This window comes from Paralichthys olivaceus, chromosome 3, assembly GCF_024713975.1.
Source record: "Paralichthys olivaceus isolate ysfri-2021 chromosome 3, ASM2471397v2, whole genome shotgun sequence".
In the NCBI taxonomy this organism is placed as follows: Eukaryota; Metazoa; Chordata; class Actinopteri; order Pleuronectiformes; family Paralichthyidae; genus Paralichthys; species Paralichthys olivaceus.
In genome coordinates, this window is record NC_091095.1 from 25,037,031 (window position 1) to 25,053,258 (window position 16,228).

The following is a 16,228-nucleotide window of genomic DNA, read 5'->3' on the forward strand; positions in this document are numbered from 1 at the left end:
CAGTGAGCGTGAATGTTATTCCTGATATTTGGTATTACCATTTGATGATAGATTACACATCTAATTACATGTATTTAACTATTCTCCACATTCATACTGAGCCGGGCACTTGGACAAACTAGATGGGAAATGTAATGGCCTGTGCCCATGTCATCTCTTATGTGTTTTATTACAGTCTATAGGCCTATTGTGATTCTGATAAATTTGATATGGACTGATGATGATGATGAACATGGATTATTTTTCAGACAGTATAGTTATGGTGGACCTGGTGAATTTGTCCATTAATGAAGCAAGTCGGCACAACCCAGTTACTGTTGTATTTTAAATCTACTGAGTTGCTCTGTGAGTTTAATAACAGTTCTGATAACAAAAGCAAATGCGCACTGCCAACCGATTTAAGACAAAGGGAGCGTGCTGTGCAATCTCCTCCGGCCCTCCATACATTTACTTATTTTACAAAAGTTTACACATGCCAAACAGTGTACGTGTCTGGTTGACTGCATGTCAGCACGAGAGAGAGAGAATTAGCAGCGGAGTGTGTGTGTGTGTGTGGGTGTGTGTGTGTGTGTGTGTGTGTGCCGTTAACTCTCCCTCAAGTTCTGGGACTATCATACAGAAGCTACGTAATTCTTATAGTAATCAACTGCTTATAGACATCATTTTGGCCCTGGTCAAACAGGATCCCCATAAGCGATTTCTCCTGTACGGAGGCAACATGAAATCAAGTTTTGTTTATTCGTTTTTCTTCTTCTTCTTAATACTAACCTCTTCTTTCAATTAATTATCCAACAGTGAAGTCAAATATCCATTACAGTCACCTGGATGGAAGACAATCCATCAAAACTATGAAGAAAAGGCCAATTCAGTTTATTTATTTATTTTTTTTTATATATATACATATATAATACCTGTGTTTATAATCATTAGTTCAAAGTCTCAAGTCACCAATGCTCTGGTTTATGAAAAACTACACTCATAGGAACACACTAAACTAAGATGGTAAACACTGTTCACATCAAACCTGCTTAAACATCAGCGTGTTAGCATTGTCACTGTGAACATGGCAGCATGCTGACATTTGCAAGTTGTAGTCTCACAGCAACATGGCTGACACACGAGACCCTTCAAGTCCAAGTTAACTCACAGCTGAACGTGGAGTTAACAGCACAGAGACAATAGACGGAGGCTTGGAGAGCCACTGTTGATGAGCTAATGATTAGTGCTCACTTGGCCGTTCACCAACAAATGTAACTGAAATATTATCAATTTCAATCAATATTATCATTGTTATTATTGCGGAGTGAAGACAGAAGTCAACCTGAGGTGAACCAGGCTGTGACAACAAATAAACTATGATCAAATCTAAATATTTACAACCATAACTTTTTGCACCTTGTAAGGTCAGTACCTCCTGAGACGTGAGGCCCAACTACAAGACAAGGCCCAGCAAAAGATGTAATTATGGCAACCTGTCAACCATGTCACAGTTTTCTTTTGACCAGAAACACGACTGTGACACTGTTCAAGGACATTTGTGATGCACTTACAAAGCTAGATCTAAAACTAAATGCTAACTAAAAACTACACTCTGGTGACTAAAAACAATACGCAAATGGACATGAGGCAGGAACAGACGTACTTTGTAGTATAGCTGACTCAGTCTCCTTACACACTCCCAGGAAGTGATAGTAAGACTCCATCTCTTCCAGGGAGATCCGCATGGTGGAATAGGCTCGGCCATATTTACCACAGTGTGGACACCTAGACGGGAGGGTTTGGTATCCCAGCCTGTCTACAGCATCCATCTCCAGTCATACATCCACCTCTTAGTGTGTGCGTTCCTCTCTACTGCATCTATCCATGAAGCCTGGCCACCACCTCTGCAGCAGAGACAATATTCCCTGGATGCATCTGCTGTCACTGACACACACTTACAAAGACACACACATAGACACACAAACACAGTTTCTTTGCCCTGAAGCAATGCTACTGCAGCTCTTCTTCGTGTGTCCCATAGAGCCAGCAAGGTGACTCTCAGCTGCTTCTGTCTGTCTGTGTGTCTGTCATAATCTCTGCATTAGAAAGTAAAGCCTATTACAGAACATTTGCATGTGCCTGCCTCTGTGACCTGTCTGTGTGTGTGTATTTGTGCGCATGTCAATCTATAGTAATGAGGGCCAATTTTGGTTCAATGCTTTCATTGTGAGGACATTTTGACGTTGTGAGGACATTCTGGCTGGTCCCCACAAATTTGCTGTTTGATAGTTAAGTCTTGGTTTTAGGGTTAGGTTTAGGTGTAGCTTAGGGTGAGGCATTTCTTTGTGATGGTTAAGGTTACGGTAAGGAGCTAGGTAATGCAGAGTGTCCTCACAACTATAGAGAGATGTGTGTGTGTGTGTGTGTGTGTGTGTGACAGCAGAAGCATCCAGGGAACATCGTCTCTGCTGCCGATCAGCCACAATCGTAAAAACATTTAAAAACCCAGTTACCTGCCAAAATGTGTGTATTCTTTTATGCATCACATGACATATATGACATGAATTGTAGCGGTGGCAGCCTGTACCACAATATCACTGTATCTATTAACCTCTCAACACAGCTGAAGTGCATAAACTCTGACTCAAAAGTGACTCAAAAAAACAATCAGACCAAATACAGATGCCATCATTTCAGTCCATGCCCTGGGTCATACAGTTTTTAGAGTGTTATGACTGCTGGTGTTTAGAAGACTAAAAAACTGTTTTAAACTTTTCCTTTGGACCAATAGACCTCCTGAAGGGCCCCCTGACTGTGAGCTCCACTGGCAGACTAATCAATGACCATACTCAAGTTGAAGCAGTCCCACCTTTGGATTCTGAGTCTGACTCTCATGGCGGCTGGTTGTTGAATGATGGTACCAACAAGCGGTCAGGATAGCATATACTGTCTCAACTTGTTCCCAGTCTTAGGCTCCATCAGACTCTCACTAGGTACAAAGTGTGTACCTCATTCACAACACACACACACACCAGTGACACTGTAAATTACTGAAATCAAAATGTTCATCACTTACACATCACCGATCCCATGTTGCTGCCGCCCTTGCTCTGAAGCAAATCCACACAGACGGAAGGGGCCGAGCCGTGCAGCTAAATCAGCATCCAGTCCGACATCCACAGCAGCATAACACATAACACGCAGCTCCACACACACACAGGTCCAGTGACACCACAGCCCAGTCCTGAGGGCTGTCAGCTCTCCCCAATACTGCTGGACAAGTCCTTCTTCTTGTGTAAGAGAGCAGGAGAAACAGAGAAGGAGTGAGAGAGACAGGGAATGTGAACGTGTGAGTGTGTGGGTGTGACTGTGTGTTTTTGTCAGAGCAGGGGTCTGAGCCTCTCCTGGCAGCCTTGTGACCAGCTGAGCGGCTCAGTTCTTACCAGGGTTTTAAACAATTATTCTCAACAATACTCTCTTCAGGCAGTGGGGCCCTCCCTTCCCCTCTGCATCCTTCCCCTCTATTTTTTCATGTGTCCCGTTACACTTTGTCCACACTGGCCATGTTGTGGAAGCAGCACAACAGTAGCAGCTGCAGTAAGTGTGTACACAGGATGCATCCTGTGCACTTGAGGTCTACTGGCAGGGCTAGTACAATACACATTCTCCTTAGCTGTAAATCAGAAGTATATAGCAAATAAGTTTTTGAGATGAGTAAAACTGTTGAAAACACTGCAGCAGCACCTGTTTTCATGCACACTTTCAATTTATCAATACAAAAAAACAAATATCCCAAAAAGTTTTTATATGCTGGATGTAAGAGTTACTGTATCAAATACAAATGTAGTAGTTCAATGGATATTTAATTATGCTATACTGTATATAATGCATTATTCCAATAAAAAAAAACAAAAAAAAAACATGAGATCTGTTCCAATCATTGAGGAGACAACATTTTTCCTCAAAGTAATACGTGAAGCTAAATTTTATGTCATAGGTCCACCTTATTTTCCTGATACGAAAGTTGCTCACTAGGTGTATCCGCTAAAAAAGTATCCATGGGCTTCCTCACATTTCTACATGTTTTAAATGGAACAGAATAATTTAATCATATGGCTCAAAACCCAGAGCTCCTCCTTGGGGCTTCTATTTTCCATTGTGTGAGGTTTCACTGCTGCTCTTTTAATTACATTACCCTAGTGTTCCCTCTTCCTCTGCGGTGATGGAGAATAAGTGCCACCAACTGTTTGTCTTGATGCCCATACACATAACATTTACAGTGTAGACCCAGTGTTCATGAGCATAACCTGTATATTCTTAAGAAATGTTTCCTCCATCATGGCCACAAAGGATTTTTTGGGATATAATAGCATGATTTATTTCTTATCATTTCCTTGAGCCATCTATTTGTTATCTGTTCTACTGTTGTGTGTGCTTCTCTACATCAACAGTTTAAATGATGAAATCCCCATTTTCATCTGCATCTCACTAACCAATTAGGGACATGTCAGCCAGAGACATCTGGAACTACAGACCACGAAGCTAAATGTGGTATCACAGCTGATGTATGCATCTAGAGTCTCCTGTCTCCCAGTAACACCTCTCGTAAACTAACCCCCGCCTCTTTCTCTTCCTTCCACCTCTTCCTCCTCCTCCGAAGCCTCTCTGAAAGGCCCAACACTCCTGAAGCAAACATATACGTCAGAGGTCTGCTTGTTGAAAATAGTACTTTCTTCAATAAATCACCAGCCTCTGTGGCTTTGTTGTTTGAGAACTGTTGTGAATGTAGTGTATGTGTAAAGGATGCGTCCTTGCAGGGCAAACACACACACACACACACACTTACACAGGCAATAAGATGTTATTTATCTGATCCTCCAGCAAGTTGCCCTCTCTGTTTAATCCTCTTAGTGTTGTGCATGTAGAGGCAGTTGAGAGGAATTTTTTCAGGCTTGCTACTTAACCTAAAACAAAATTCCTGTCTACACAGAAAACAGCAGAGAGCTCACATAATGAACACTCACAGCCGACAATAACTACAGAGTCAAAAGCAAAACTGTGGTTTTGCCTGCTCAATCAATAAGTCTAGACACAGCGGTTGTTCAGTCAGTGTGTATTATGAGTTTTGAGTCATAGCACTGAACACTAATGTTTATCACATTTCATCTTCTCATTGCTGGCTGCCTTGACTCAAAGTGATAGTGGTGGCTGATTGTCCATGAATAGCAGCAGAGACGCTCGTAGAGGAGAAGAGGATGTGGAAGACAGAGAATTGACCTGTATCCTCGACACCTCTTCCAGATACAAGGCTGATGTTTCATTACTTTCTTGACACATAACATTGCCTTGTTGAAAGACAGTATTATGCCTTTAGTTTTTTTAGGTGAGTTATAAAAATGTTTATCCATCTTAAGTATGTGTATTTATAGAGCTTGAGTTGAATATGCACTTTAGCCCCCAATAAGCCAAACTGCATTTTCTACATTTCCGCATTATTTATTTTGTTTTCTTAATTTAAAACTAGTGTTGGCAGGTTTGAAATTCAGAGAGAGAGAGAGAGAGAGAGAGAGAGAGAGAGAGAGAGAGAGGTTATTCACCAGTGACTGATCATGACTCCAGTTATTGCATGTTCTTCACGCACAGACATGAGACCGAGTGTTTTTTATCTTCTCATCTCACTTTTGGACTGAAGGGGTTTGTCTGTATTTGCCAGTTGTTCCAAATCACACGAAACATGTGTCTTATAAAGAAAGTGATTTAGATCTACAATTCCGACATTTAACCGACACGACCTCAAAAAATCAAGAGGTCACAACATATGTTATGATCCACACTCAACACCAAGGCCAACAAGCATTGGATTTAAACTTGGTGGTTGGGGTATGTGGTAGGAATTCAAAGCGCTTTAGACCAGGGGTCACCGTCTGTGGTTTAGGCATCAGAAGCACTCTGGTTAAGGTTATATAAAGATGGGGCTTTGGGTTCAATGGAAAGAAAAAGGTTGTGTCTGAATTCGCTGTGAACTTTTTTCTGTATGAAACTAGACCAGAACATTTGAGGGACCTTATCTATAGAGCTGCAACCAAACCTTAACCTTAAATCACTATTCGTGGATGTTTTACTGCAAGATCAGATATTCTGGAAAACAAATAAATCATCTACAACAGTGACGTGTTTAGTACCAAAGTATCTGCAGCTTGCCAGATACATTAATTAACAACATATTGTGTTGTGTGTGCACAGAAAACATCATATTTATGTGTTGTACAAAAACATCTTGTTTGTTCTACATAACAAACTTGTTCCACATAACAAACTTTAAGAGGCAGAGCAGCAGAGAGTCATCATTTCCAAAATAAAGAATGTCAATTCAAAGTCAGAGATCAGCAGCAACCAGTACGGATTCACTGCAGACTCCATTCTGCACATTGTTTGTCAGTGTGTCTAAAAGTAAATGTCTCAGGTTTAAAGTGCAAGACATGTCAATGATATGAAACTGAAACAGATGTAGCTTAGCTATCGCGGTCTGGTATGGAGAGTGTCTATCATATGTAGTCAATAGAACAAATAGTAGACTATTTCTGGGTGTGCATGCTAATTCTGCCGCCTAAATGTAAGCATTGTAGTTGCATTGTAGTCAAGTATTTTCAATATTAAATCCTGAACCTTTCAATCATTCTGTCTTGGTTCACTGATGCTAATGATCTCTTTTCAAATCCTTTATCTTGAACCTGCTTAACAAGCTAGAACAAGTCCAATGTTCACTCGATAACCTCATTGCTCTGCAGTCAAACTGTGAACAGTCCACAGATTTTAGAACAACAGTTCTGAGGAAGTGATTCACAGTGGTCAGTCACACATATCTCACATGCACACAAACAGCACATGAGCCAAACAGCACAAGGTCAGTGGGTTTCATGTTGACAACAGTGGGGGAAAAAATGAACACACACATAGGGCGGCTGTGGCCAAGGAGGTGAAACGGGTCGTTCACTAACCAGGAGTTGCTAAATGGTAAATGGTCTGTGTTTATACAGCAGGTTTCTAATCTTGATGACCACTCAAAGCTCTTCACAGCACAGTTTATGCCATTCACACACACATTCATCAGTACATCTATGTGCAGCACTTCTTCGATGAGAAGGGGTCATTTTTTGGTTCAGTATCTCTCCCAAGTATGCTTAAGCAAAATAGAATACAGAACATTTACAAACACACACACACACACAAGATTGAATAAAGTATGCTGTCCTCATCATGCAAATTGGATTATTACATTTGATTAAATTATGTGTTGAAAATCAATCAAATCTCATCTGCATCCAAGATGTCCTACCATGCCGTGATGATACCAGATCTTAGACTACTCGTATCTTTAGCACAAGGATAATGCACACTGAGAGCTGCATGAGTGAAAGATTGTGAAACGAAAATGCTTCAAATAAACGACTGTTACTGGTAACTGGTGACAAAAGTTGTGTGAAAGTTCTGTATATCCATCCATCAATCCATCAATCCATACATACATAATGTGGACTTTGCTGCTTTTCATATTGCTCCACCTGACCTTCTCCATTGTTCCTGTCATATCTACTGCATCCCCTCGAGGTTGCCTCACAACACGGGATACAGCTGTGTGTTTGATATTGACTCTTCTTTCTTCGTCAGTCAAGCAGTTCTTAGCATAGCCCCACAAAAGTTCTGGTTCAAAACTTTGAACCAAAAGTCTTATTTTAAGTCGCTTTGGATAACAGCGTCAGCTAAATGATATGTAATGTAATGTAAAGGGGGAGGGGCTACCGTAGGAGATTCTCTGCCATTTTGAAAAAAGGTGAAAAAGCAGTTGCGGTAGAGAGATGCTTTCTGAAACCTTCAAATGCAAGATTTAATGACCTTAAATTCATAAAAAGCAAGTAAAGCAGTTGTGCTAGCTGGGCCATGATTTCTTTGCAACAGAAATTACAATCCTTCTGCTTTATGATTCTTGCTCTTTTAAGCTTAATTGGTGGTTGACAAACTAAAAGTTGAATAAAGTGCCAACAACTACCAGTTCAAAAAAGAGGTATTAGTCAATCGTCAGCTCACTTGACCTTGACTCAATCTTTGCAGTGAGAAATTATTCCAAATTGTTAAATCTCTCTTGTGGCCGACCGGATCAATTCTGTTGTTCAACTGTGTTGTTGTGAACATGGCTGGTCAGCTGGCCTCTGTCCAGCTGACCGAAAGAAAGACAAAGGATACGGGGACCCACCCCTCTCCTCCACCACTACCCCCCCACCCCATATCTGAGACAGGAAGAGGAAGCAGAGAGAATGCAGTTCTGACGTCATGACAACAAAGGTTGGGGGCTGGTGGGAGGGGTCTCTGGGTAATACAACAAACCCAGAGCAGCCATCAGAGGGTAGTGCTTATTAATGGTGAGAAAATCTTTTAAAGATCCAGATCTTCATATGTTTTTTCCTCCCCTTGCCCAAGCCAATATTATATAGTCAGCCATTTTGGAGCTGCCAGGATGATGTAGCTCACTGTATCATGAAAGACACAGTGTGTGTGTGTGTAGCTGTACATATATCTTTGTGAGGACCATTACAACTACAACCAGCAGAGTGAGGACATTTTGGGAAAGTGAGGACATTTTGGCTGGTCCTCACATTCTGAACCACTTTTAATGGCCTGTTTGAGAGTTGACCCTAGTTAAGGTTACAACCGGGTTCAGGTTAGGATTAGGGTAAGAGTAGGATTAGGCATTCAGTCTTGATGGTTAGTGTTAGAGGATAGGGAATGCATTATGCCAATGAGTGTCCTCACTAAGATAGATGTACAAACTGTGTGTGTGTGTGTGTGTGTGTGTGTGTGTGTGTGTGTGTGTGTGTGTGTGTGTGTGTGTGTGTGTGTGTGTGTGTGTGTGTGTGTGTGATAGAAAAATGACTTGTAACATCCCTGAGAAATATTGCTGATCAAATGTATTCTCTGAAATCAACTATCCACTAGTCTGCTGCTGTTGTTAAAGCCTCAAATACTCCTTAACATGCCATCACTGGAGAAGCAGGAAGTGTGCAGGGGGAGAGAAACCTTTTGAATAAAAATGAAACCATCTGTCCCAGCTGTGACCTCTGACCTTTTCTATTCTATGTATAGGGAAGTTATTCACCTTGCTTTGTTCTAGACCAAGACATCTTACTTGGGAGGTTATCTTGTTGAATTTTCAGAGCTGATTTGTCGAAGGTCAGAGCCAACAGAATATGATCTGATTCTCACATGTGCAGGGTATGCATCACTCCTCTGATGAGTTTGATTTTGACCATCACTGCACAGGTCCATGCAATTTACCAGTAGCAGTTAATATCTGACTCTTGTTATGAACTGAAAATGTAAAGTTGTCTTGTAGTCATGAGTGTAAATGTCAACCCAGAGCTTGTACTCTGCTACTGCAGCTTTACCACTCATACTGTCATTCTCACTTTCAGGCAAGACAGTGTTCAATTTGGAGTTCCCTGTTATGTTGTATCACACTATAACCACGGTAAGCCTCCACCAGTGGGAAATCAGTGTCCCTGTATCTATAATCAAGACAGATTTCAGTTGGTGGACACATGTAAACATCACTGTAGTGCTGCTTTTAATTATAAAAATAGGGTATTCATTGTGTAGATGATTTTTCTCAGATTTGAGTTTAAAAATAAAAAGAAGCCCCACTTGACTGTTATAAAAGGGTCTTATTTTAATATTACTGCCTCTTTAGGATCTAATGAGACAATCAGGGGGAAAACTGGCTTTTTCTATGAGCTATTCTGAATGTCTGTTGCGGGAGCCGATTACATGCAAGGTCAGAGCAACAATTTACAGCATTTAGACTGGAAAAGCCTATCTTTAGGGACAATAAACAAAAAGTGGGAGAAGCGAGCCGGGCTACACGTTAGGCCAAAGGCAAGGCTAAAGGCTAACCTGTACAGAGCACTGCTCCAGAGTCTGTTCCTTGCCAACTCCACATATCTTACAAACAAGATGGATGAGATCACAATGATGATTACGGTACCTCAGCACTATGCATCTTGCAAACAGCTGTGTGTTATCATGTGGTTTGATATTCCAGCCAACTTCAAGCACGGAGCTACACATTCAGTGACTTGGTTTTGTCAATGGTTATGTAAAATCCGTTCTAATATTGTTAGAAGATTGTCTTTACTGACAAATGGGTCCCCCCCATCCACTTGTCGTGCTTTGGAACATTTACCCAGGAATCGCTCTCTCATTTTGCTTTTGGAGCAGAGAGAAACAGTTGGTCTGACAAGAGGATGTAAACTGATGCAGTCACTTCCATGTAGTATCATTACAGTAAAAACAATCTAAAGAGAACTGCTGTGTCGCAGTTTTTCTCGGTGTGTGTCCTAAACTGAAGTGTGTGTTTTTTTTCCACTCCTTTCAAAACAAGTGCACATGCTGTCTGGACTGAGGTTTTTAACGACTGGTGACAGTGGAAACTCTACCGCTTTTGTCCAAGTGCCAAAATCAATGAAAATGAAAAGGTCCTTGTAGGAGATTTAAAGTCTATTGATAATATACAGTAAGGGAAATAAAAAATAGCACTCCAACTGTAATTTGAATCAATTTATATCCACAAAAAACATATTATTACCTTTTATTAAGATAAATTACAGTTTTTTCTGTGTTAAAAAGTTAACTGTTTACAGTAATTGACCATAGAGACACTGCTGTATGGCCACTAAAAATCTGAAAGGACAAAGTACTACTAAGTAACAGCTATTCTTATAAGTTCAATATGTAAAAAGAGAATGATGTGAATGATATGACAGATTCCTCATGGATATAAAATGAGCTGTATGTGCCCTTTTAGCTCACCCTATAATGCAAAAGAAGCAGGTAAACCTTCACTACATATAAATCACAGACCAAGATAAATATATTGGGTACAATAAACCAGCTGCACCTTCTCTGTGATTCTCTGTACACCAAAGAGCTCGAGAAGTCCTCTGCCATTATCAAGACAGGACAACACTGTGGTTCTGTTCTGCCAACAAAAACTTCCAAACACATGTGAAAAGCTGTTTAGTACTTGTTGTGTTTAAAGAGAACATATGGTAGCCATTACCCAAATGTATTAAATGTATTTAATACTCAATGGTTATGTTAAATCCATTATAATATTGTTAGAAGATTGTAGCCATTACACAAATGTTTACGTGCCATCCAGCTCTTTTATCATCCTTCCCCTTTATAGCATCCTCTCTCCTTTGCACAGATGTTAAATATCTCCTCCGGTGAAGTGTTCCTGCAGTTAATTACAAAGCAAAGTACTCAACTATTCTTGCAGTGTCCCCAGCTAGATTCTGCTGTGGTGATGACATCCACTCTTACTTGTGACTGTCATGCTAATCCTCTTTACTCTTTTACCAACAGATGACTGAAACACTGCACAGCTGCTGTTCTGGACTGAACTTGTATGTACAATGTTTCATTTAGCCCACTAGACTGTCAGCAGCACACCATTACATTGTGTTACTCCACACATACACAGGAGGCAAGTGCTCTTCAAGACTTTGACAGAAAAATCCTTTAAAATAGTTTGACCTTAAAGGTTCAGTGTGTAGAATTTAATGACATCTTGTGGAGAAGTTGAATGTTGCAGCGGAACACCCCTCACCTCACCCTCCCCTTTCAAACATGAAAGAGAACTTTCTCTTGTAACCTGTGGTAGCTTCAGTCGTCATAAAAACTCAAAAGGTGTTTAGTTTTTCCAGTTTGGACGACTGTAAAAAACATGGCTGCCTCGAGAGAGGACCTGCTCCTGATGTAAATATAAAGGGCACATTCACACACTTGTGAAAACATCACTAGGATTATTTTATATAAACTTTCTTCCAATGGATCTCTTTCACCTAAATCATACACACTGCACCTTTAAATATTTTAATGAGAACATAGGGATAGGGATAATAACATTGACCAAATAACATAAATTCCATTACCTACTTATTGCATCAAATGGACCATATATTTATTTTTAATTAATGTTAAAACTTGCAGTTTGTTTGAACTATCTGGTAAATTTGAAAGGGATTTTAAAGGTTATGGGGATTTTGTTTGTTTTTCCAGTGTAATTGTACAGGTTATAGGGGTGTGTAGATTTTTTATAGCTTATTTTTATATATTACATTTATTTTTATATATTTCTATATATAGATAGATCAAAAATGGGCATCAAGTTTAGTCTATAGCCCAGAAATTTAGGTCTGAAAGAGACAGATATTATGTCAGTATGAATCAGCTGTCTGCATTGCAATAAAGAGCTTTCTCCAGATTCCTTTAGAGAAATTAACTTCCGTTCTACCATAATTTGCTCAGAGCAAAAACACATGGAAACATTCAGCATCATCCCTCCCTGCAGCCTGACCTTTTCACGAGAAATGTCACTCACAGGATCCCATTGACACACCCTCCTACAATAAACTACCAGTTCTACCAGCAGCTCACAGAGCGGGGGAGAGCGTTAAATTGTGGCTGAGAAGCGAGCTCCTATCTGCGGGCCTCAGTAATACTCACCCTAACTGCACGCTTCAGTGGGACAGGAGTAGCCATTTTAGATCGGGGAACACATAAAGCAGCAGACGCATCCATGAATTATGCATGGGGGGAAAACAGGCCTGATGGGAAATTACACGTCCCAGTGCTGCTGTGACATCATTGACCATCAATAGAGGATTTAGCTGTGAGTCATGTTATTAAGTAGTCTATGAGCAGTATAGGTGTGGATGTGTGTAAGGTTATGTGTTCATAATAATGCCAAAGGAAGAGCAGGTTTTATGTAGTATATGTTTTCATGTTTATAATAAGAGTACTAAATTCTAAAGGAGATTTTACCATACCTTCAAATACTCTTTCACCAATATTCCCCCACTAGCAAAATGAATTAAGCAAAATATTTATATTTTCACATTTTATAATTACGTTTTCTGTAATGCCTGCAATCTCATTGGACAATCTACAATTCTAAATATTATTAACAAACGTGAGTGGAGAGAACTGTTTGTGACTACGTAAACTTTGTAAACGCCCTGATGTACATCATGTACAGTGTACAGCATGTCCAGGAAATTACAGGAAGCTTCATTTCTAATGTTGGCTCCATGCTGTAAAACAGCAAGTCTACTCTCACTACTAATCTTCTACATACATTATGTGGACACATATGGTGAAGTATATCAACTACATGCTAAAGGTAGAGTATAGTCAACATATAATAGATTATAGTGGATTTATTTAATTTCAGACTTTAGACTTCCTCATTTCACAGCACTGTTATTTAAACAACTACTACTGTCATGTGACAGTCATCTAACACAGATCAGGCTCCGTGGGATCTGCGTGACACTAATGATGAACCAACACGACAATCAGACAACAGATCGTCTACAAAAGGACTAAACAGAGAAATTAGAGATAAGAGGAAAAGCTGACATTGAATTTGATTACAACTACTCCTCTTAGTTTGTTTTATGAACATTCTGTAAAGAAGCAAGTGTATGGTTACCTATAAGTTACATATAAGGCTTGCATATATGTAGTCATCCAATATAACAATACTGCCACTGCCAGAAGCTGTGCTGAGGTCCTCCAAACAGCTGTGTGGCTCAACAGGAGCGAGTGAGCTCTCTGCTGGTCAATGAACAACACTGATCTTCCCAAGTCCTTTACATATAACCACCTCTCCAAATCATGCAACACTGCTCTGATCCAGAGAACTCGATCTTAAATGATAGTTTCAAAGGAGAAACAAATATCTTTAACTAAGATGATGCCCAAAGTGTGCACAATATTTTCATTTTATTCAGTGCAGGCAAAAAGCCATTGATAAATTGAGACAGTGTGTGTGTGAGATACCTTTTTATTTCAAACTTAAAGCTACTTAACATATGTGAACAATGAATAAGAAGAAGAACAGCTACTGGATGGTAAGGTGGTACATTTTATCTCACCTGTTTATATCCAACATGGATGACACGTCCTTAAAGTGCAAGCACACACATCTATAATTAGATGGTTTCTCCAAACAATATGTTTCACTGCACATATTGGTTACTGTATGACATACTCCTCCAAGACTCCCTGAATTTTCATATAAAATCAAACAGCAACAGCATATGTGTTTAAAATGTAGGAAACCAATAAATCAATTCAGGCCCTCATGCTTAGCAAAAGCTAGCTCAGTTTCCATGGTGACGAACCCCAACCCCCACCACCACCCACCACCAGATAGCTGCAATGCAATACAGGAAGTGCAGAGATGGAGGATGCTGTGCGACAGTCTCCAGCGTGGCACATTAACCTACTTCCCCACCAGCCGGGAAATAACCCGGACACAGAACAGGAGGAGGAAGACGAGGAGGAGGAAGAGAAAAGATGGAGGGAGGAGGGGAAAATGAGTCGAAGAGAGGGAAGGAAAGAGAGATGATGGGGAGGCAGAGAGAAAGGGCAGAAGGAATGGAAAAGGATGGATGGCAGGGAATGAGGAATGGTGGTAATGCAATGTGGGTGGAAAGGAGGGAAAAGGGAAAAGATGGCTAAAGAGGACAAACAAGGTAGAGAGAATATGTGACAGGATGAAGGATAAAAGTAAGGAATTTGAGGTAGTGAATAGAAATGCAAGATTGCAAGTTCAATTAACCCTGACCTTGTAAATTTTGTTGGTTAAAAAAAGAGTGAAAACTGGATCTCCGGTCATCCTGCAGAATAACTGTTATTCATAACTCTGATAAGCCTTGATCACACTAAAGCAACCGTAAGTACAGGATCAGTGCTGTCATTGAATTCTTGTAAATCTTTCAATATCAAACACAGAGAATCAGATCCTGCAGTCAGAAAACCTCCACTCCCACCACTCAAAGCTAATCACTAACTTGTATATACTGTCAAACAGAGATAAACACATGCAGTGAAATGTTGATGATCAGATAAAAAGAAAAACAGTAGTCAAACTCAACGGCCGCCCTGTAGTATCCTGATGACATTCATCCCCCTCTGCCCATGTGCGCAGCGTCCCTCTGCATCCCTCCTCACTCAGCGGTCCTGATGAGAGGATGGCGATTCCATGCTCCACACTCATCTGCTCTGCTTCTCCTCATTTCCAACCAATACACAGATTTCCACCAGACACGACCGCATATTCCAGCACATTTTCCACACACACACACTCAACGGGGGCTAGTTCAAGAGAAGAGGGCTCTCCTGTACATTTTTGCATTTTCCACAAAGCAGAAACACAAAGGCTCTTTGACTTCTACACATCTGAACGTGTGTGCTGCACAGAGGAAGATGAAGGGAAAAATGTAAAGACTTACCAACATGAGTGATGACACACTGCACCCTCTGTAGCAGCTCCTGGACCGACATCTCGTCTTCTCTGAGCCAGCACAGCATCTCAGGGTGTGTGTTGCATCCACTCTCCTCTCCTCTCTCCCCGCTGCCACGCCTCCTCTTGTCACCCTTCCTTCCTCAACAATCTCTCCTGCCTTTGCTCCCCAATCCAGTCAAGTTTTCTTCTCTGCTACTTCTTGTTTTTAGTTGTCTCTTTTTTTTTTTTTATTTATCTTCCATCAAACCTCTCCCGTCTTTCATTCCAGCTCCTCCAAATCCACACAGTCACAAATCCTGAGGATGGTTATGATGATGCCTCTCCCAGACATTCAGCAAAACAGGAAGCCTGGGAATAAATAATCAGCTTGTAAATCAGGCACAGGTGAAATGACAGCCAGTCAGGGAATATGATATTTCGGTCACTGTTGATTTATCATCTTCATTTATCAGCCAGTCGACCAGAAAATAAACACCAAAGTCACTCATCAAACAAAAGAGGGATTAGGTTTGTCACCATGCCAACCAGCAAACTAGGAAGTTGCTGAATTAAAAAGGGAGGACATATTTTTTTTAAAGAGCGAGGTTGTAAATCACACAACAAAATAACCATCCAGTAATTAGATTTTTAAATAGCTCAGCTAAACACCAGCTACTGAGACCCTTCTTCAGACCTTTTCATGATGCTGCCAATATTCTCCAGGTCACAATAATCCTCACAGTCCAAGACATGTGTCAAACATAGAAAAAGGAAAAGGATGCTCCAATGTATGTCCCACGTAAGTCCCCTCCCCTGACAGAGACACTCCTCAGGCTCTGGGTAGGAAACACTGCTGATGCTCCTCTGATGATTCTCTGTTTGCTATCATAAAGAAGATGA

At 40.6% G+C, this 16,228-nt stretch overlaps 1 protein-coding gene across 14 annotated transcripts in view; it reads right to left on the minus strand.

Annotated features, from left to right (window-relative positions):
* The window catches only part of mcf2l2 (MCF.2 cell line derived transforming sequence-like 2), a 122,518-nt gene extending 106,966 nt beyond the window's left edge, over positions 1–15,552 (minus strand). For 4 of the 14 annotated variants that reach the window (XM_069522570.1, XM_069522568.1, XM_069522569.1 and 1 more), the window contains exon 1: positions 1,643–1,945. In XM_069522570.1, the coding sequence (XP_069378671.1) occupies positions 1,643–1,808 (166 nt within the window). In that variant the 5' untranslated portion in view covers positions 1,809–1,945. Of the gene's footprint in view, positions 1–1,642; positions 1,947–3,055; positions 3,288–15,335 lie in introns of those variants that run through there. The other 10 variants (XM_069522571.1, XM_069522572.1, XM_069522566.1 and 7 more) reach the window with 5 other exon arrangements.
* Positions 15,553–16,228: the final 676 nt, after the last annotated feature.